Source organism: Mustela erminea, chromosome 3 (genome assembly GCF_009829155.1).
Source record: "Mustela erminea isolate mMusErm1 chromosome 3, mMusErm1.Pri, whole genome shotgun sequence".
Classification (NCBI taxonomy): domain Eukaryota; kingdom Metazoa; phylum Chordata; class Mammalia; order Carnivora; family Mustelidae; genus Mustela; species Mustela erminea.
The window spans coordinates 31,958,061-31,978,391 of NC_045616.1; the positions used below are offsets into that span (position 1 = coordinate 31,958,061).

General features: G+C 42.9%; 1 protein-coding gene across 2 annotated transcripts in view; it reads left to right on the forward strand.

Moving 5' to 3' along the window:
* The first annotated feature begins 5,313 nt into the window (after positions 1–5,313).
* NREP (neuronal regeneration related protein) overlaps positions 5,314–20,331 on the forward strand; it is a 28,786-nt gene continuing 13,768 nt past the window's right edge. Inside the window, exons 1-3 of one of the 2 annotated variants that reach the window (XM_032335560.1) lie at positions 5,314–5,411; positions 5,822–5,863; positions 7,178–7,240. In XM_032335560.1, the coding sequence (XP_032191451.1) occupies positions 7,238–7,240 (3 nt within the window). In that variant the 5' untranslated portion in view covers positions 5,314–5,411; positions 5,822–5,863; positions 7,178–7,237. Of the gene's footprint in view, positions 5,412–5,457; positions 5,669–5,821; positions 5,864–7,177; positions 7,241–20,331 lie in introns of those variants that run through there. The other variant, XM_032335558.1, reaches the window with a different exon arrangement.

Here is a 20,331-nt window from a genome sequence, read left to right on the forward strand (position 1 = left end):
TTATCACAGCTCTAGAGACTGAGAGAGAAAGAAACTGGCAGATGGCTATCTTCTCCCTATGTCTTCCCATGGGCTTTCCTGTGTGTGACTGTACCCAAATCTCCTCTTCTTACAGAGACACAAGTCGCAATGGATTAGGACCCACCCTCAAGACCTCATTTACCTTAATTATTTAAAGGCCCTATCTCCAAATACAGTCACATTCTGAGGTACTGGGGGTTATCACTTCAACATACAAATTTTGGAGGGGACACCAGTCAACCCATCTTAGGAAGGAGGCACGAGGAAGAGGGAGATGGTGAGAAGGCACTTATTCACGGCTTGTTGTTGGAACATAGACTATGCGGGTTCTACTCTCAGTAGATATAAAACTGAACTCATTGTCACTCCTCCCTCCCAAATCCATTCTTCTTTCCATATTTTCCATTTTAGGAAGGAACATGAGCAGTCACAAAGCCAGTAATCTGGGATCATCCTAGACTCTTTTCTCCAGCTAATCTCTAGTACTCTATCAAGCCCCCAAGGAACCCTACAATTCTGCCTCCTTCCCTCTTCTCCTTTCCCATGGGTCATTCAGGATTACTCACCTGGATTACTATAAATAGTCTCCTAATTGATCTCACTTCCTCAATTCTTCCCCTTCTCTCTACTCAAATGCATCCTCTGAATTGTGCAAAGAATAATCTCTCTAGGGGGGAAAAATCTGTTCATGTCACTTTCAGATTAAATATCATCCATTGTTGTATATTGCTTTAAGCATAGAATTTGAATTTCTTAGCTCAAGCATGCAATAAAATTCTTTCCTTTCAGTTTGATGGTTGAATTTAGGTCACATGCTTTTCTATAGCCCATTATCAGCTCCAAACAATTTAATACACTGATGGGCTAAAACCACCAGCGTGTGTTCTTCAGAATCACGTTCCCTGGAACTTAGGGACTATATGGCAGGGGGGTGGGGGGGTGGGGGGGGTTGGGAAGGAGGAAGACTGTGACAAATCAGGGTTTCATTAAGAAAGAGGAGGAGGAAAGAAACAATGGGTGTTAGGCAAGTTACCAGAAATGTCTACTATAGTCTGTTCCTTCATGGAATTTACAGTCTAGTGGTAAAGACAGACAAATAAAGCCAAGGTTACAGCAGTGTGATAAGGGCAGTGGCAACGCCTGAGCACAAAGACTCCTTTCTAAATCCGGCCAGAGGTTCAAAGCACATTTCCTAAAAGAAGTGGTATATAACCTAAATTTATGAAGCAAGAAACACACTGGGGAAAGGGAAAGGGCCATTCTGGCAGCAGGTACAGCAAGTGAAAAGGTCCAAGAGTCATGCCACAGAGTCACTCACTCAGAAACTGTGCAGCACTGAGACTGAGCAGAGGGGATAGGAGATGAGGCTCAGAGAAGATACATTGTATAAGTTTGGTTGTATAAAGTTACTTATAATACCTATTGTTTGAGCCTCTGTAACTTCAACTAAAGGCCAAACATAGTCTGTAGTTTCACCATAACACAGCACTCTGGTCCTCTGGTGTAAACCCCAGTCGAACAGTAAAGAAGGTTAAATCAGTTCTCAGGGATCACAGAGCACTGACTCTGACCACTTTACATCCAGCCTTTTGCCCAGAGCCCAAACTCATGGAACTTGTTACCCGAAACGATGAATGACACAGAAGATAAACACAATTGCAAGACTATATATTTGAGATGCATTTGAGTATATAAAGATACATTTGAGAATGAAATACCTAAGGGAGGTTGAAGGAAAAGTCTGCATCTAAAGCCTATTCTCATTTTTTTTTTTTAAGATGAATCTTTTTTTTTTTTTTAAAGATTTTATTTATTTATTTATTTGACAGGCAGAGATCACAAGTAGGCAGTGAGGCAGGCAGAGAGAGAGGGGAAGCAGGCTCCCCACTGAGCAGAGAGCCCGATGCAGGGCTCCATCCCAGGACTCTGGGATCATGACCTGAGCCGAAGGTAGAGGCTTAACCCACTAAGCCACGCAGGTGCCCCAAGCGTATCCTCTTTTTGACCAAACCATGGATGGAATGTTCTTTGGCAACCATGCAAAGGACAGAACACAAGGGTCAGCTTCTGACCTAGGATTCTTGCGTTCTGGAATCACCTGGCTATCCCTAGTCACCAAGCAAATTCCTTAGCCCATGATTTACCCCTGCCTCTACCCCAAATGTCACTTTCCTCCTTCTTCAGTTTGCTGGCTTTTCTTCACTCTTTACAAATTCAGCTTAAGCATTGCCTCCTTTAGAAAACTGTCTTTGAGCCCCCTGGTGTGATTGAGAAAGGAACCTCCGACCTCACAGGGCACCCTGTGCCGAGCTGTCTACAGTTGTCCTTATCACTCTGTGCTGCAGCTTTGGCTTAGGTTGCTTCTCCACCCTCTCGCCCCAGACTGCAGATTCCATGAAGATAAGAATATTGCCCACTTCTTTGCCATCTTTCCTAAGAACACCTTGCTTTTGTTCAGGTCTCTGTCCCTCCTGCACACAATCCACATGACTCAGGCAAGGCCCCCTCTCCCACCTCAACAAATGGATCTGATTGTTTAAGACAATGGTTCTCAACCAAGGGCAACTTTGCCCCTTCAAGGAACATGTGACAATCTCTGGACATACATTCGGTTGTCACCACCAGGGTTTGCTACTGGCATCCAGTTGGTAGATGCCAGAGATGCCGCTAAACATTCTACAGGAAATAGGACCTCTCCCTTCCTCCACCCCACACCTTGGCCCCATCAAAAAATCATTCAGGGGTGCCTGGGTGACTCAGGGGGTTAAAGCCTCTGCCTTTGGCTTGGGTCATGATCCCAGGGACCCCGGATCGAGCCCCACGTCAGGCTCTCTGCTCAGAGGGGAGCTTGCTTCCTTCTCACTCTCTCTCTCTCTCTCTCTCTGCCTGTCTCTCTGCCTACTTGTGATCTCTATTTGTCAAATAATAAATTAAAAATAAATAAATAAATAAATAAATAATCATTGAGCCCCATACGTCAACAGCACTGACGTTGAGGCATCCTGTTGGAAGTCAGTGTTGGTGTGACTTTGCTTCCCCAATGGTCTAGGGATAAATGTATGCCCTAAGCAATCAAGGAGACTGAATTGGAGGGCTGCTATTCTACGACTGGGAAAGAACTGGATGATGAAGCTAGAAAGTTGGATTGAGGTCACACTGTGGTGAGATCTGAGTGGAAGGCTAAAGTGGGGTTTTTAACCTGTAATGAAGCAGGGGGTGCTGTGATTAGAAAGGTATTTTAGGAGAGTGGGTGTGCCGAACAACCTGCAGGACAGATGGGAGGGGCTGGAGTGTGCTAGCCAGGATTGCAGGAGCCGGCTATCCTCACATCTCCTGAGGTGGCGTGGTGCAAGTTCCTTCATGTCCGTAGTGTCTAGTACAGTCTCCTTTACCCAGAAGGGCTCAAGAATGTTTCTTCGATAGTCAGATTGTAACCATTTTCTGGAACACAGTAAATAGACTATGATTCTGACCCAGTGTTCTTGTTTCTTAAAAAAACAAAACAAAGAAAAACGGTGTCACCCGTATGTTTGTGGCTATAGCAAAGAAAAAATAACATATAATAGATCCCAAATTTCTCTGTGTCTTTAAAGGGCATCTTAGTAAGTTTTGCATAAATACTAAAGTCCGTGTGTTGTGTGTATGTTTTCTTGCACAAGTAATTTTTGAATGTATCTTCCTGGGATAGATTTTTGATTGATGTGGAAGTACAGTGCCTTCTTGGATTACTTTTGAGGCCAAAGATTTCAATGTTGAGGTGCCTTTGAACCAGCCTTCTGGGGATTTAGACCTACCGAAGCAGCCTGAGTTTCTTCCTGTCCCACCTTCTGACTCACTCCCCAGACCATCTACCTGGGAGGTGAACATTGGCTCTGAAGGCATTTAGGAGGTTTGATGAGTTTTGTGTCTTCGATTTGCTCCTAGTAATGGCTCCAAGGTAAGTTTTTTTCAGGAAAAATGTGATGTTTTAGATTAATTCAGGTAAACTCCTAGCTGGTCCCTTATGTGTCACATTCACCAGCAGCTTAATAAGGATTTGCATCGGCAGTGGCTTTTGTAGTATGAAAGATCTATGGGCCTGGCAACAACTTTATAATTTATTCTTCAGAATTAAGAGTGTAAAATACTGCTATTTAAGGTGTGCTCAATCTATACCCCTAAAAACCTTAAATCTAAAAAATAAGACCATCCATAAACATGTTTTTGTAAATTCTTCCTCCCCAGCACCCTCTTGTCCGTCTTCTCTGTTATGGTGGGAAAACACTGCTTTCAGTCATTAGAACTAAAATGTGAATGTAAATTTAGAAGAGGTTATGATCTTTTATATCTTTTTTCTTGGCAAAGCATTATAATTAGGAAATAATCTTCTCCTCTAACATCTGACATTTACCGTAATATGGTAATTCTGTTTTGTTGGCAACAAAACCAAGTTGTAGCAAAATTTTGAGCTGTTACACTACTATGAAGATAGTCAGATTTTAAATAAGAACAATTTTTTTTTAAAAAATCCGAAATGTAAAGCACTTTTTAAAAATGCAATCTGCGAATTTAAAAAGTATGATTTTAGTAGGGCAAAGAGCAGGGGTAACCGGCTAAATCCTTAAAGGGAAAAGGAGCAAGAGGGGAGTGTGTCTCGGACTGATCACACCAGGTCGCCGCTCTTGCCTGTTCGGGCGCGTGCAGCAGTGTGCACGCGTGCGTGCTGCCTGTGCACAATTGTGTGCCCCAGTGTGCGCGCGCAGCCACGGGGCCTCGGGGCCGGGCCTTCGGGGTGCTCCCCAGCCCGGGCTTCCTGCGGACTGGGGCGGGCGCGCGGAGCCGGCGGGGCTGCGGGCCGGCCGGGCCGTGCGCAAACGCGTGCCTCGCGGCTCTTTGTGTGTCGGTGTGCGGCTCCGCGCCGCCGGCGGGCACCATTTTCTGCTTCGCTCGGGACAGGCACATAAAAGGGAAGGCGGCTGCCGCCCGTCGCCGTCCTCTTTCCCTCAGATGCCCTCTGCTGCAGGTTTATTATTACAGTACGGGCCGCGCCGCCTCTCCCCGCGGCCTGGCGGCCTGCCGGGCTGTGCAGCGCTCTGGCCGCCTTCACGCCTGGCGCGCCCCCAAACCGCCTCCTCCGCCTCCTTATTTGTCTGAAAAGCAACCGCACGTCGAGGCGTAGAAGCCCGCCCGGGGCGGGAGAGACCGGGCCGGGGTGTGCGCGCGCCGCGCTCTGGGGCGGGGCCGGGGCGGCGCGCGGGTCTGCAGGGGCCCCTTTGTCCCCCGCTCCCCCCCTACCCGGCGGGCGCAGTGGGGGCGGCGCGGCGCGCGGGGCGCCCGGGGTGCGGGGTGCCTGGGCGCGCGCGCGCGCTGGCCGCTCGCCGATGGGGCCCCGAGTCGCCGATTCCTGCCGAGTAAGCAGTCTGGCTCCGCCGCGGCCGCACAGTGGCAGCAAGGCTGGGGCGCTGGCGCTGCGCCAGCCCCATCAGAATTAGCTCATTGTTCACTAGCACACTGGCAGCAGAGAGAGGGAGAGAGAGAGGAGAGAGAGAGAGAGAGAGAGACTGAGACTCTTAGAGAAAGAGACACACACACTCTTGGAGAGAGCGGGAGGCAGGGAGACCTTCCCCTCCTCCTTTTTCCACGGCTGCACTTCTTGGAAGTGAAGCCGGTTTGGGTTTTGTTTCCCTTCCCCCTCCTCTCTCCTCTTCCTCCACCCCTTTCCCCTCCCCCTCCACTCCCCCTCCCCTTCTCCCCCCCCACCCCCCACCCCCCAGCTGTCTTTCTAGCATGATGCCCTTTTTCATCCACATTTGTGTTTCAGGTGTAGAGAGGAGAGAGTGAACAGGGAGCGGGGCTTTTGTCTGTAAGTATATGCTATTCCCATCCCCGGCCGGGAGCGCTGCTTTCTCTTTTGTGTCGATTTCTTGCCATTGCTCTTAGCTGGACCCTTCAGCCCTGCAGAGTTCATGCTTCTTCCCTCTCAATTTTAAAGAGCCGAAGCGTGTACCTTGAAGAAATACTGGTATTTTGGTCCTGCTGCATTAAGGCTGGAATTTAACTTGGGCTTCTTCTTCTTTTTTTTTTTTTTAAATGCACAAGTTAAGAGGGAGAATTCTTTTGGGAAGGGGTGGGGTTTTTTGCTTGATGGTGTGGTTAATTTTTGTTCTTCTTGCTCATAAAGCATTGTTAGGAACTGTTTTTGTTTCTTTGCATTAGGTGCACTTTGGTGCATGAACCCCCCCACCCCCTTGATTAAATGAATTCGTGTCCCTCCATCCGTACACTTTATTACTTTCTCCGCGCTGCTGCCGCCGCCAAGGGTCTTCTCAGGCATTCGATCTTGCAACACTTTTTCTGCATTTTCTTATAAAGCACTTGAACTTTGGGGGAGGGAAGGCTTAAAAAGAAATGACTGCTTTCTGCTTGATGATGATAATAATCTGATTTGCATTTATGTGTATCTATGATAACATTATAGGAAAACTCTAAGAGCTTATGATACCCTCTTGGAGAACTTTTAGTTTCTCCATTCATCTTCATTTTTGTCATAACTTATGTTAACAAAAGAACCGTGTTCTGCTGACATGAAGGCTGAGAGGAAAATCACTGCAGCATATACATTAGTGTTTGTTTGGTATAGAGAGAAGGGCATAATGGTGTATATTCCTGACTCCCCCCCACCCAGTGTAGTGTTGTGTTTTTTTTTTTTTTTTTAAACACGGAAGGTTATGTAATGCAGTGCCATTTCCAAAAATATCCACTCTGAGGCATTACACTACACGGTGGAAGGCTGATTCCTATTCTGCTGTCTTGATTGCAAATATACTGCCAGTAGTATGTCTGGGAACAAAGAGCAGCCAGAAAACAATCTATCTTTATCACTTGGTTCTACTTTTAAGTTGCTAAACCTTTTGAACTCCTTCAATTTAAAGATGAACCAAACACTAAGAATAGCCCAGGACTCTGCAAAGCGGGTACCAGGGATTCCTTTGTCCCCTATTTAAGCCTATAGACCCTTGGAAAGCTCTCTCCAAAGCCCCAGTGGTTACAATAATTTGCATGTAACTTATCTTAACCATGGCAAATGACTATTTGTCGGTAGCCTTTCAACAGACATTTTTCATTTGCTGACCTGCGGAGAAGCGATTTGTCTATTGTGTTTAAACATATTTTGCAGGTTGGTCTCCCTGGACTGAAGAGAGGGAGGGTGCGAGGCCAAGACTTAGCGATTCTCAAAATGGTAAGAATGGGTCGTCAGAGGGGATTCTCAGGAGATTCTTGTCAGGCTTTATTTCATGTAAATATCAACCACCCGCCTTCATCCTGCCTCAACCCCTTATTGCTCCTACCCCCATTTGACCTTTAAAAGGGTGTCTCTCTCTCTCTCCCGCGTGTGGGAACTTTGCAGTACAGCAATTTATATGAGCTGGATGGGGTGAATTAGATCTTTTGATTTGCATTCATTTTGAATAGAAGACTGAAATTCCTCTTTCAGAAGCGAAGATTTATTTAACTTGAACAACGGAAACTGTTCTGTTCTTTAAGAAGAGTGATGTGTTGTGACACGCAGAGAAGAGGGGGCAACAGTAGATCTCAGACAAAGCAGTGGGTCCTAGTTTAGAGATAGCTAGAACTTACCCGCAGAATAGGAGTCCGTGTCCTGCTAACCAAACAGCCAGAGTATCTGCTCCCCTTAAGAGCAGTGTAGATGAAGAGCATGGACTTTGATATTACTACACTCTGTCTCTTGTATCTCAAATGGTATTGATACTTTTTATGGACTTGTAACTTCACTTCTGAGGGGCATTACTCAGTTTCAGAAGTCAAGCATGCTACCTCTAAAGGAAAGTGTGACTATTTCAGACAAGATCCTCAGAGAGGGCAGTTTTGTGTTTGGTGACTGATTAAAGAGCAAAAGAGATGAAATACATATCAGAAGCCGTTGAGTAAGTACATTGGCCTCGTATGAAAAAATGTCCTCCTTGGAAATAAGGTTGGACTGCAAAAACATAACAGAAATGTCCAACTTTTCAGTTAAGTACAACATGTCACACTGCAGATGTTTATACTTTCTAAAACACCTCTTTGCCACTTAGAATGTGTGATTTCCAAATTTAGTTTTAGGGTTTTGTTTTGTTTTTTTAAACGAGGGTGGAATTTAATGAATCAAAATCGAATCTGATATACTGGATGTTTTCTTTGAGAACAACCCAAGTATAAGCTTCCAAGGAGAAGAATGAATCAGAGCAATTAAATGAGTTCAGTTTGAATCCTATTAGCAAGTAAGCTCTTTATTTTTTGTGTATGCCTCACGGTCAGTTCAACAGGTGGGTGTCAAAGCCTCAAGTAAAATAGCTCTTGCTCCGACTCAGAGCGTAGAGGCCAAATTAAGGAACGTGAGGTGGAAGGGCAAAACGGATGAGCAGAAAATTAAACTGGTCAGGGGGTTTTGCACGAACATTCCTAACTTCCTGTTAAACTCCTAATCAGTCATTGTCTCAGAGTGCTAGGATGGTAATAAAATGCACTGCCGCAAAGTATTTTTCTTTTTCTTTTTACTGAGACTGGCCCCATCTGCTTGTCTGGTAGCTCTTTATCTAGAATCTTACCCCTTGTGTCTCCGTAGTTAGACCACGAAGGTTCCTGTATGTTGTAATATGTCCAGTGACCAGTTTGGTTAGACATAAATCCGACCGCTTTCCTTGTCAGAACTAGCCCTATAGGTCACGCTCTGGGAGTAAATATCATGTTTCTGTGTTAGTGAGTGCAGTGAGCTTCGTGAAAGGCCAGCGTGTATGCCAAAGCCGAGAATGAAAGTTGGAACGATTTGAATGCACAAGAGTAAATCTGAATTATTATTGCATGTTGTTAATTTCTTACAGTTGTCCTTTATGTATGGTGGCAGGATGAGAAATCACAGTTTGTTGCTCTTGGAAGGATTTTTACTCATGGAAAAATTCTCACAACTTTTTGGTGATCCTTTCATCAAGATGTCAGTCCCTTTTGGCACAAGCCCATTGCCTGAAATGAAACCACCGACAGTTATTGTCTGTGGGTGATTCCAAGTAACTTTCTAGCAATTCGCTTATTCCGGGAGGCCTGAGCTCTTAGAAGGCTTTGCATATGTTAATGTTTAAAAAAAGTTTCTGTTTTATTCTTTAAAAAAACCGTTATTAGTGGCCCTCCTTTTCTCCTTTTTGGCAAAATGAAGTTATTTTCCTTCCTCTATTAAAACTGGAATTACTTTGCTGATCTCTGTGACTGGCTTACTTAGCGGAAAGATGTAGCCTGTATACAATGGAAACCTTGGCTGGGGAGGCAGTAGCTCTAACACCTGGCCGCCTCTGGAAAATGGACGAACATGCCTTTTCTGTTAAATGTGTATTTCCATTTACATAATTTGAAACACTAAAGAGGATCTAATTTCAGTGTACTTAGCTGGTTTAGTTAAGAGCTTATGCCAAATACAAATTTATAATCAGCTCATTCCAGGGTAAGAAATTACTGGTAGACCTCAGAGTTTTAAACAGAGAGATTCAGTATCTAGACATTTTATAAACCCTAAAATGATGATGTTCCACAGCAATAATTTGAAGAAACTCAAGAATCCTAGAGTGCCTTTATTAAACAAACAAACAAACAATTTGTTAATTCTCCCAGGCACTAATCACATTGTATTCTCTGTAGGGGATTCTCTGAGCACAATTGTGGGTGGGGAGTGGGGGGAGCACATCATGTATATAGATAAAATGTATTGTGTTGTACAACTCAGTACTGTTAAAAGGTGTAATTTTGAGTATAGTTTGCTGTGTCTTAGTTGACCAGAGTGTTAGTTCAGTAACCCATTCCCAAACTTTTTAGGTTATCTAGTAAACGTGCATTTTTCCAGTTGCCCTTTTTAATTTTTATTTATTTTTTGCAATTAACAAGATATTGTGAGTCTGCAGAGAGCATCCATATTTCTTTAATTTATATTTGGCTTTTTGTTAAATTTGAATTCCTGAGATATATTTTATATGGGCTTTGGTATTTAGGTGTTTTATTTTCAAGGTACTTGCTTCAGGTACATCAATGGTAAGAAAATACTAAAGAATGAGCAGATGATCTTATTGGATAGTTTGAAAAAAATGAATTATTTAATCCAGTGTCCAGGTTAAGTCCCGATTTTGAACAGGACCACCCTCTGTGCAGTAAGCTTGCCCTTGCTTACGTGTGTGCACGGATTCACAGTGACCTACACATGGACTCATGATGTTTAATGGAGATCTAGGAATTGGAACAATTTAAGTTCTCTCTAAGGCTGATGCTGAGCTTTTCAAAAAGATGAGTTGACTCTATTGTACTGTTCATAGAGCTCTGCTTTTTGTACAGTCTGTGAAGTGGCATTCATGGGTTTACAAGGAGACTCTTTCAATAATCTCTCCATTAACATAAGGTTTTCTTGTTTAAAGAGAAAGACAAAGATTGAGGAGGGATGAGGTCCTATTGGTAGCTGTGCCCTTGGGCTTTGGAATGTAAATTTACAGGTTGCTCAGTTGATTGTGGAGATGCTGGAGAGTACCTAGGAGGGTAATTTTATATGGTGCTATCTTACACAAGGCCTTCCAGCACACTATGAGGGGGAAATTGGGAATTGTTTGGGGAATTAGGACAGTAGGGATTTTCTATCCAGCTTTAACAAACCCAGTCTAGCTTCCTTTGGAGTTATATAGATAATTCAGGCAGGAGAAGACATTTGAGCAGAAATCTTAGAAGCTACTCAGAGTGTCACTCTATTTTAACCTGATAGAATTCTTAAAAATTGGTATGTAAAGCAGATCATCATAAGTACATTAAAGGAATTCGCTTTATTTTAAATCTTAAAATTAATACTTCTAAAGTAGAAAAACACACTTCTGAAATGCGACTACTTCAGAACAATGCAATAAAATACGAATACTTCACTAAATTAGATGAGGGACCTCTAAATGATGAGATTTATACATGAAGCATTCATCCACCTTGGACTGAGTGGGGAGGCTTGGGGTGAACTACTGGCTTCCTTGGTCTGGCATATTTTTTTTTTCTTAGTGGTATTTTTGGCTAAAAAGTCTTTTAAGGTCTTATCCACACAGCCAAAGTGAAATGGAGCATTGATCACTTATTGGAATAATTGTGCCTAAAACAAAACAAAAAAAAAACTTGATTTCCTGATTAGTCTTGGTTATTCAAAATGTTGCTAGAGTGATAGAGGAGTGGGAAGGACTTGCCTAAATGATCTGTGTAATTTCTTTGTGATACAGGAAAAGACTAGGGATAAGGAAATCTTATCAGCAAATCCAGTTTGAATACATCAGAGGAAAATGTATTGAATGTACTTGGGCTAGGTCATCTTGGTTGATCAAGATCTACTAAAAGATTCCAATTTTAAACTGCTCGTTTGCTTTGAATTGGAAAACAGATTAACCATAAATATTAGCCCACATCTGTAGAAATTATGGTTGCTAAAAATACCATTTATTGGGTCTAAATTTATCTGAAATACATATTTCTAGACATATTTTGCAGGTAGGGACAGCTTCCAAGGATTTCTGTCTCGGTGGTTTAAAAAAAATAGCAGTGACCCTGAAATTGATCTGCTAGTGCATGACAAGTATTAGCAGCTCTAATGGCTTGGGATTTAAGCATTAACATGGCTCTCAACTAAATTCTAAATATCAATTCAGTTATTAGTAGCAATGACTTGGTATTAACCTGGGTGTAACACTAGATTATACTGTCCTGCATTATTTGTTGGTTGAGTCATATTCATTTCTTCTGTTGACCAAATAACTTATAGGATCCCAGAGGGTTCATAAACTTCATATGCAGTGCTTAATAAAGTTTTAAATACATGTTAGAAGCTCAATAAATATTGGGTTGGACTTGTAAAAGTTCATCCTAAATGACGAATCATGTTTAGATTTAGTGATCTGGAAGTAATTTGTATCCTTACCTTTTTCTACGAGCTAGGAAGTTGAAGTGAATGTAATTTTAGTTTTCACAGTAAATTATTTTCCATGATTTATTAATAAGAGACAAAATTTGTGGTTAGGCCATAAAGCCACTTGCCAAAAGAGAGTGGCTTGCAATTGTTCCCACTGACCAGCTGTTAGAGCCACACTCTGATCAACCTGGTGATATGCTGGACTCAATCCAGCTGTGGCGCTCAAAGCTTACAGCAACTTTTCCCATAGCCCTAAGAATCCCCTCTGAGATCCGGAGGGAGCTCTGACCCCCTAGTACTGGAACGTGAAAGCCCTCACTTATTTCTAATATAATCTGATTCTGTGATATTATGAAAATGACCCTGAGAACACAAAGGTGCCATGACTGAAAGTACTGAAGAGAATGAGAAGAGTTAGTTGTAGGATTGTGTGTCTGTTCCCATGCCAACTGTACAAGTACTTTCTGAGCATTTTATTGGTGCTTCGTTCTCCCGTAAGACGCACACTTTGGCCCCTGCCTTCAGTCGACTTGTATTTTAGTTGTGGAAGGAAGACTAACGTGTGTGACGAATTTAATGTCAGATGGTATAATCTGGTTCTAAATTGTAAGAAGCAGAAGAATGATGTTATTGAACACTGGGGAATGGGAATGGTAGAGGAAACATTTTTTTTAAGGAGGTAGAAATTAAGCTAGACCAGAGACAGCAAATATGCACACCTCCACTAACTCCTACTAACCTGGTGGCAGATAGGCCAATCAAGCCTCATTCTCATTCTCATTATTCAGCCTGAGTAGAGAGCTCAGTAATAAGTGATTGGAGTTGGCATTAAATTTGAAACCTAGAAGTGGACTCTTTGCTCCTTGAGAGCAGGTACCATGCCTTCTTGAGCTTTTTACCCTTAGGGCTTAACACTAGTCCTTAATAATTATTAAGTGAATGAAGAATTAGAAATATTTGGAGAGATTTAGATGAGAGAGAAGTGAATTCCAGATGAAGGGATTGCGTTAGAAAGATACACTTACTCGCAAGAGTAAGCATGGTGCATTTTTATACAGTGGGGACTGTCCTCCTTCCTGTTTAGGGCCTCTATGCTGTCAAGGACAGACCTCACAAACTAGACCTAGAAGTCAGGATTTGATGTGCTAAGTCAGCGGGAGCCACCACCAAGCCGGCATCTTAAAGGTGGCCTAGGGCTGTCACTCAGGTTCCAACCTGTCAGGTTCTTTGCCTTTGGATTGTGCCCAACAGAAAAGATCGCAGACTTACACATACTTCTGGTTAGATGTCAGCTTATTGTCGTGGTGCCCCTCACTGTCCTTGGCTAGGGTGGAGTGGTGGAGAGAAGGAAGACCCCCTTGCTACAAGGAATTGCAAAGGAAGAAGAGAGCACAGCTAACCTTTCTCTCGAGAAGGTGGCAGCACTTCTGCTGGCCACGCCCAGCTGCTCCGTCAGTGCCCATGTGGCCAGAGGGGGTGTTGCTGCTGTGCCAGCACCACACTTCCCTTCTGTGAGGCTAACTGGGTGTAGCCATGTGCTAATCAGTTGCAACCACATGGACCCAGTTGGTTCTCTCTCTCCACTTCTTCCTGATTGGCCAGACATACTTACTCAAAATTCAAGCCAACACTGACATCATCATCATAAAATTGTTTGTAGTTTGAGGTCCTGCAGGCTGTTACTAAGTTAGTCAATAGTCTAGTGAGAAGGGAATCTCATCACAGGATAAACAGAAGTTGGGGAAAGCCAAGACTGAGAAGGACTTTTCTGGAATTTCTTCTCGATACAGCCCAGACTCCTAGCTTAGAATACATCAGCCTCGAGATTTTCAATGTGAAGTGATTCCACTAGCTCTTTTAGTCCTTTCAGATGTGGCTGGACTTACCCAATTCTCTTGATAAAAGTAACGTAGGTAAGCATGGTTCCTTGAATTCTTTATGCCTACTCTCACCTCATACTTCCAAATAATTTATTTTTAATTTCAGTGTTTAGACCTTCAGAAGTTTAATTTCTGTGACTGGGCAGCCATGCCAAGAATTATATAAACTTATCTTCTATTTCTAACCACAGTGGAATGTATTTTCCTAGAGGGACCAGCCACTTGTTACTCTAAACATACCCCATGGGTCCTTCCTGTGTCTTTGCTTGCTCAGTCCTGGGGAAGAAGGTTCCTTCTGACAAAATAAATGTATTCTTCGAGACTGAGTGTCAATGACAGCTCCTTTGTGGAACTCAACCCCGCACGTCCAGCAGGAATGATCTCATGCTCCTCTGTACAGGCGTCACCCTTACAACATTCTACTCGTTGGCTGGCTTATTTCTGCCAATCTGTTCTTCTACCCTCCAAGACTGGAAACTCAAAACAAGAACACTGACCCCTGGTAAATGAGCATCAACCTTCTTTTTGGTAGCAGCTGAGGCTCTAATGCCTTGGTTGTTGTTGTTTTTTTTTTTTTTTTCTTTTCCTCTACGGTTAGGATGGTGAATTCAGATGTGGGAAGGTTTTATCACTGAGAGGGAACTCTCAAACAGCTAGTGAAGTTGATTAGCATTCTCTTTCCACAAAGTGGAAGGAAGTCCTAACCTTCATTGACATGTTCTAATGGGACCTTGAAACAGACCCCTTGACGTCTCTCAATCAGTCTGATCGCTGCTTCAGTACCTATCCAGGAATTGGTGTATCCTTAGCGATCAATAAATGTCTGTGGAATAAATGAATGAGTCAGTAGTCATGGATACATGGAGATCTGTTATTTCTGGGCAGAACCAGGAGACTCACCTTGAGATTTATAGCTAGTAACTGCCCAGTGCTTTGTAGAATTGTGACAGCTCAGGTTATAAAACGTATGGCCCAGGAAATGAGATGAGCATGGACGGATTCTGAATTGACTACTGAAAAGCCCCCTTCCCCGATCATTAAAGGAGGCTAGGGGTATAGTGGTATGAAAGGAGGTAGGGGTATAGTGATATGACATGTAAACACACTACAGAAACAGTTCCTTTCTTGTACATGTCCTTCAACAGAGGAGGTCCTAAGAGAGTCCAAAAAGTTCACTTGGAATGGTGTGCTCAAAGAGAAATCTCATTCTGGGGTAGAGTCACATGTCTCCTCCAAAACATGGACCGTGTGGCGCTGCTCTGTGCAGGAGTAACTCTGTGTCCCTAGAGGTTCCACACATGGTGTGTTAGCAGCCTGACTGAGGCCGTTTGTGACAGCAGAGCGTCACCAGCTCTGGTGACCAAGGGGACCATATCTTCATTAAAAAAAAAAAAAAAAAATCACTGCCTGTTAGTACCTGAAAGTGCTTTCCATTTTAAGCATTGTGCCTTAAAAAGTGTTAGGATTATCTAGCTGGAGATGTTCTGAAACCCCCAATTTGAGACCATGCTTGTTCAACATCCATCCTTACTTTTGTAGACTAAAATACAAATGTGAACAAATGTGACTGTCTGAAAAGGAGAAAGAGAAGACACATGAGAGAACGTGGCCAGTGAAAGGAAGGTCTGTTCGCCCTGTTGAAGCCAAAATTGGGAAACAGAGCCCCTGAGTGGAAAGAAAGGGAGAATAGCTGAGTAGTCATTGCCAGTAATAATACAAGCCAAAGCCCCGTAGCAATAAGTGATTAAAACAAGAGGGAGATTCGTAATGCGCACAGACGTTTGGTGGGGTCGTCCAGTTCTAGCTCCTTTCCCTTCTCCACTCCAACCGGTACTCAGATCACCATCACACACCACTGTCCTTTGATTACTGGGGCAGGTAACAGCCTTCCTGTCTGAACTGTGTTTGATACACTTCCAGCAGGGAAAAGTACTGCAGTCCAGTGGCTGAACAGAGAAAAATCTACACAAGTCGTCGTGTTTAAAGCGGGTCCAGGCATTTTGAGGACGCTTTTGTTGGACAAAGTCTGTGTCGGATATAGAGCCCGTCCTTGGACAGGAAAGAGGGGAAATTAGGAGAAGATACTGCATCTTTGGCAGCCAACATTCAGAACTGTCAAGGAAAAGCTAGAGTCAGTAGTTAGCTGGATAAAACTTACAAAGATATTAATAAACATGACCCAAGTAAGGGATTGTTATTAAGTGCTTTTCCAAGAAGTACTGTTTCATGCCCTTCATCAAGTGATCGTAGTGAAAGTTTCCCAGAAGGCTTATTGGGACCACGATGTGGAAGTCTGTTCTTGTTTGGCCAGGCAGTTGCTAAATCTTAGTGTTTCAGTGTGCTGTGTGGGTTTGGCGGCAGCACATGGTTGAATACTTAGCCTAGTGCCTCCTGCGTTCTGGGGACTCTCTGAACACGGGCAGGAAGGATGAGGAGTGTGCAGGGAATGGAGCCACTCTTTGAAACATGCACGATCAGGGACTTCCAGTTGTATGTTTCAGAGAATTCAGACTTAAAAAGATGATGTAATTATAAGCCCACTCCTTTCCCAGATAGACATCCCAGGATTTGGTGGCTTTGATCTAAAAAAAAAAAAAAAAAAGTTTTTGGAAAAAATGTGTTTGCTACCCTGGCACTTGCAGCCTGAATTAATGGGATGTACTCTTGATAAGATGTTCATTCTATAGGATTGAAAGCTACCTACCACATATTCAAGACCTCATGGAAAGTAGGTAGGTAGTACATATTTTCTGATTAATTGGCTGGATAATTGAGATTATATGCTCAACCCAATTCAGTTACTCCAGCATCAGAAATTCTGTCCACATCATCTCTGAGTCCTTCTCTTGTACATAATTGTGATCCTTAATTACCTGGATTTGACTGTTTCTGAAGCCTAGATGCTGTGGACCATAACTGAGTCTCCATTTCATGCTGCCCTGTGGACACTTGGGTCTAATTATACATCAGGAAATGCCCCCGGCCCTTGGATATTTTGCTCACTTCTTGATAATAGAATCTTAAATTGTTCTGATCTTGTTATCAAGGTCTGGAAGCCAAGTCTCTACCTCTTTTCATCTTTATTAAGCATATTCTTTTTCCTTTTTTTTTTTAAATGTTTTTTAAACGTTAATTTTATTATATGAAGCTTAACTGTCTACACTGTCACAATCAATTCAATCAGAAATTCAATTAAACTTGTTCTTTGGCCTCATAGAAACAATTCATCTGATTATTAATGTGAATTTTTCCTAAACTGATCAGCTGCCCTTACATCCCTCGGAGAAAGCCAGAGGGGCGCCCTATCTTTCAGTGTGATTGAATGCAGTACTCCACACATAATCGGAGGATCAAATGCTATGTACCTTGTTAATTATTATTTCATACCTTCATGATGGTAATAACTAGTGATTGGCTTGTTACTCCATCTCTAGTTTCTTCATTTTTTGTCTTAGAACTATTTGCATTTTTACATTAATTAGAAGTTTTCCAATGGAATGAGGTTAAATTTGTTTTTCTTTCTGAATTACTATTCTTGGTAGTTGATATATTGTCTCTCTGGGCTAATATGTGTTTATTTTCTTCCTCAATAGGGACCACTTTATATTTTTATGTGGTAGAACTGACTCTTGAGCAGCACAGGTTTGAACTACTCTGGTCTCCTTAAATGCAGATTTTTTTTTTTTTATAAATACAGTACAGTACTGTCAGTGTATTTTTGTTTTGTGATTTTTTAGTAACGTTTACTTTTCTCTGGCTGACATTATTGTGAGAATACAGTATATAATATATATGATGTATGAAAGACGTGTTAATTGACTCTCTTACTGGTAAGGCTTCCGGTCAACACTACATTATTAATAGTTAAGTTTGGGGGGAGTCAGAAGTTATACACAGATCTTCAACTGTGCAGGGCCTCGGGACCTCTAACCCCATGTTAAAGGGTCAACTATATATGGTTTCTATATTTGAAGATCATTGATAAAGATAAAATTTTTATTCTCCTTTAAGCAGCTTGTTTTTAAATGGAAATGTTGAAAAGCAAACTTCTAATGAACACCGGTCCAAATACATCTGATGAGGGAAAGCTATTCTGAATTCAACTGTGCATTGCTAGGCCATCTGAGAAGTTGTCTGAGAGTTCATTTGGGGGTCATATTAAAACAATTTGGTTTCTCAGCAAATGCCCTTTGTAATTAGCTGCAGTGATGGCTAGATACTAATTTTGTTCTAAATATTTCCTTCCAGGGAAAACTGAAAAAAGACAAAACTGTGATGACCAGTGTAGCTTGGGTTTAACCAGATCCAAAGTCTTAATGTGACCCAGCCAGAGCTGCTGCTCTAACAGTCCTTCGAGGACTCTAGTGACACGTGGTTACTGAGAGCAAACCCTGTCTGCCCTCAAACTGTGCTAACTGGTTTGTAGGGAAAGTTATTTTTGAAGGGCAGCCAGTTATCAGAAAACACAGGCAGCAGAGCCGCAAATATTTTTGAAGAAAACTCCTCTTGATCGTAGGTGTCAGAAATTCATCACTAGGGCAGGAAGGCAGAGATGCTCAACACGCCTGGTTCTTGGGGGATGGAAAACAGGCCCTGGCTCTCAGGGGAGTTCCTGGCAGTGCTCCAGGTGGCTCTGGGGAAGTGGGGAGAAGGGCCACGTTGACAGATAGTATTCCGTGAGAGGAGAGGCAGGGTTATGTGACCGTGGGCAGCCTCCTCGACTGCTCTCCCTCAGTATTCTCATCTGTAAAACGGAGAGGATGATGGAAAGGACACCCGGCCCAGATCCCCGTATGTGCCCGATGCTGTTCCGGCACTAGATTGATGCATTTCATCTTTGGGGCCACACTTGTGAGGCTTCAGTAAGTTCACGTGGGAAACATGCCTAAAAACATTATAAAGAACCCGTGTGTGCATTTCCACCAAAAACCGCAGGTCTCCAAATTTACATGCTCTGCATGTGCGGGTTCCAACAACTCCCGTGTACTGCTTATAGTCCTCTTCCTTTAGAGAAGTAGAGTTTTGACGACTGGTTTACAATAGAAGAAAGACTGGGGAAGAAAAACAAGAACATGAGGTCTAAATATTCTGTTGTTGGAGAATGTTGCTGGCACTTGGAAGGAAGGCCTGAGTTTCCAGTACTACCCTTTTTGTGTCAATGAGAATGTAAGTGAGGGAACACAGCCCAGCGTCCTCTAACTTGGCCTTCCTTCTGCATTTATCTTCATACTCTGTCGATTCTTGATTCTTTGGTGACTCCCAGCCGTGGGCTGGTGGCTGCCCCTTTGGGTCTTTACTTCCCACAGTACTGCCTGACTGAGCCCTCATCAGAGAGAAGCCTCCTGAATCAGACCATGTCCACTCCCCCTCCTCCGACCACCCCTCCAAGACCCTCCAGTGGGGTTGAAAATCCAGATGGTGCAAAGCGGGCACATCCATCCCAATCTTACACTCTTCCTTTTAGGTTTTTGCCTGTTTTCACAGGGAATCCCCTCATAGCCTCTATGCGGCCTGAGCACTTAACAGCATGCGGATACAGATCTGGCTTGATTTTTCCTTTTTTTTAAAGCCAAACTTTTAATGAGGTAATCAGCATCTGATTTAAACCAATTTTAATTACATCCTCTTGCAATAGAAATGACTTTCCCTCCAAATCTGGTGATGTGTTATGAAGCTGTTTGTTGTTGAAGAGATAGCCATGTTTAAATGACCAAGGCAGGGTTGGGCCCGCATGGAGCCGTAAATGACTTCTGCTCAGTGCTGGGTGGGGGCGGTGGGGGCGGTCTGCAGGAGCCAGTAGGAGAGGGCACGCTGATGGAGAGAGTGGACAGTTTCTTTGGGAATGTGTGCTTTGGGACAAAATGCACTTTTTGGAAAGTTCAGTCTTGAACTTGTCAGCCACAGGAATGCTTTGAGATGTCCACAAACTCCTCAAAAGCAACTGGCTATCTCATCCTCCACCCAGACCAAGAAGAATACCAAATCATTATGTCTAGATAAAAACAAAACAAAAAAACCTTACTACCTTTTGATTGACGACTTTAACAAAATAAACTGATATTTGAGGACTTTTTCTTCTATGTTGGTGGAAATTTTCCTAAGATTTTAATGAGTAGCACATACTTGAGGACAAGAAGAAGGATAAAATGGCATTCTTAGTAGAAATCAGACTTCTATCTTAGTTATTTGAAGGTAAAACCTAGCATACCTAAAATTATTTAAACCAGCTAATAAAAGCAAGTCTAGATGTTTCCTATTAACCTTGGAATGTGCTCAGAAGAAGTCCTGCTAACTCTGATGTCTGGTACTGGAAAGCATGTCGGCAGCATAACCCACATTTGTGGCAGAGACTCTTGTTTGGAAATTCACGAGCACAGTTTGTTGTACAGGGCACAATATAGTTTTCTTCTTTCTTTAGCTCTCCCCTCCCCGCCCCCCACAACTTCCCTTCTCTCCTTTCACCTTAAAAGTAGGAGAAACATTGCA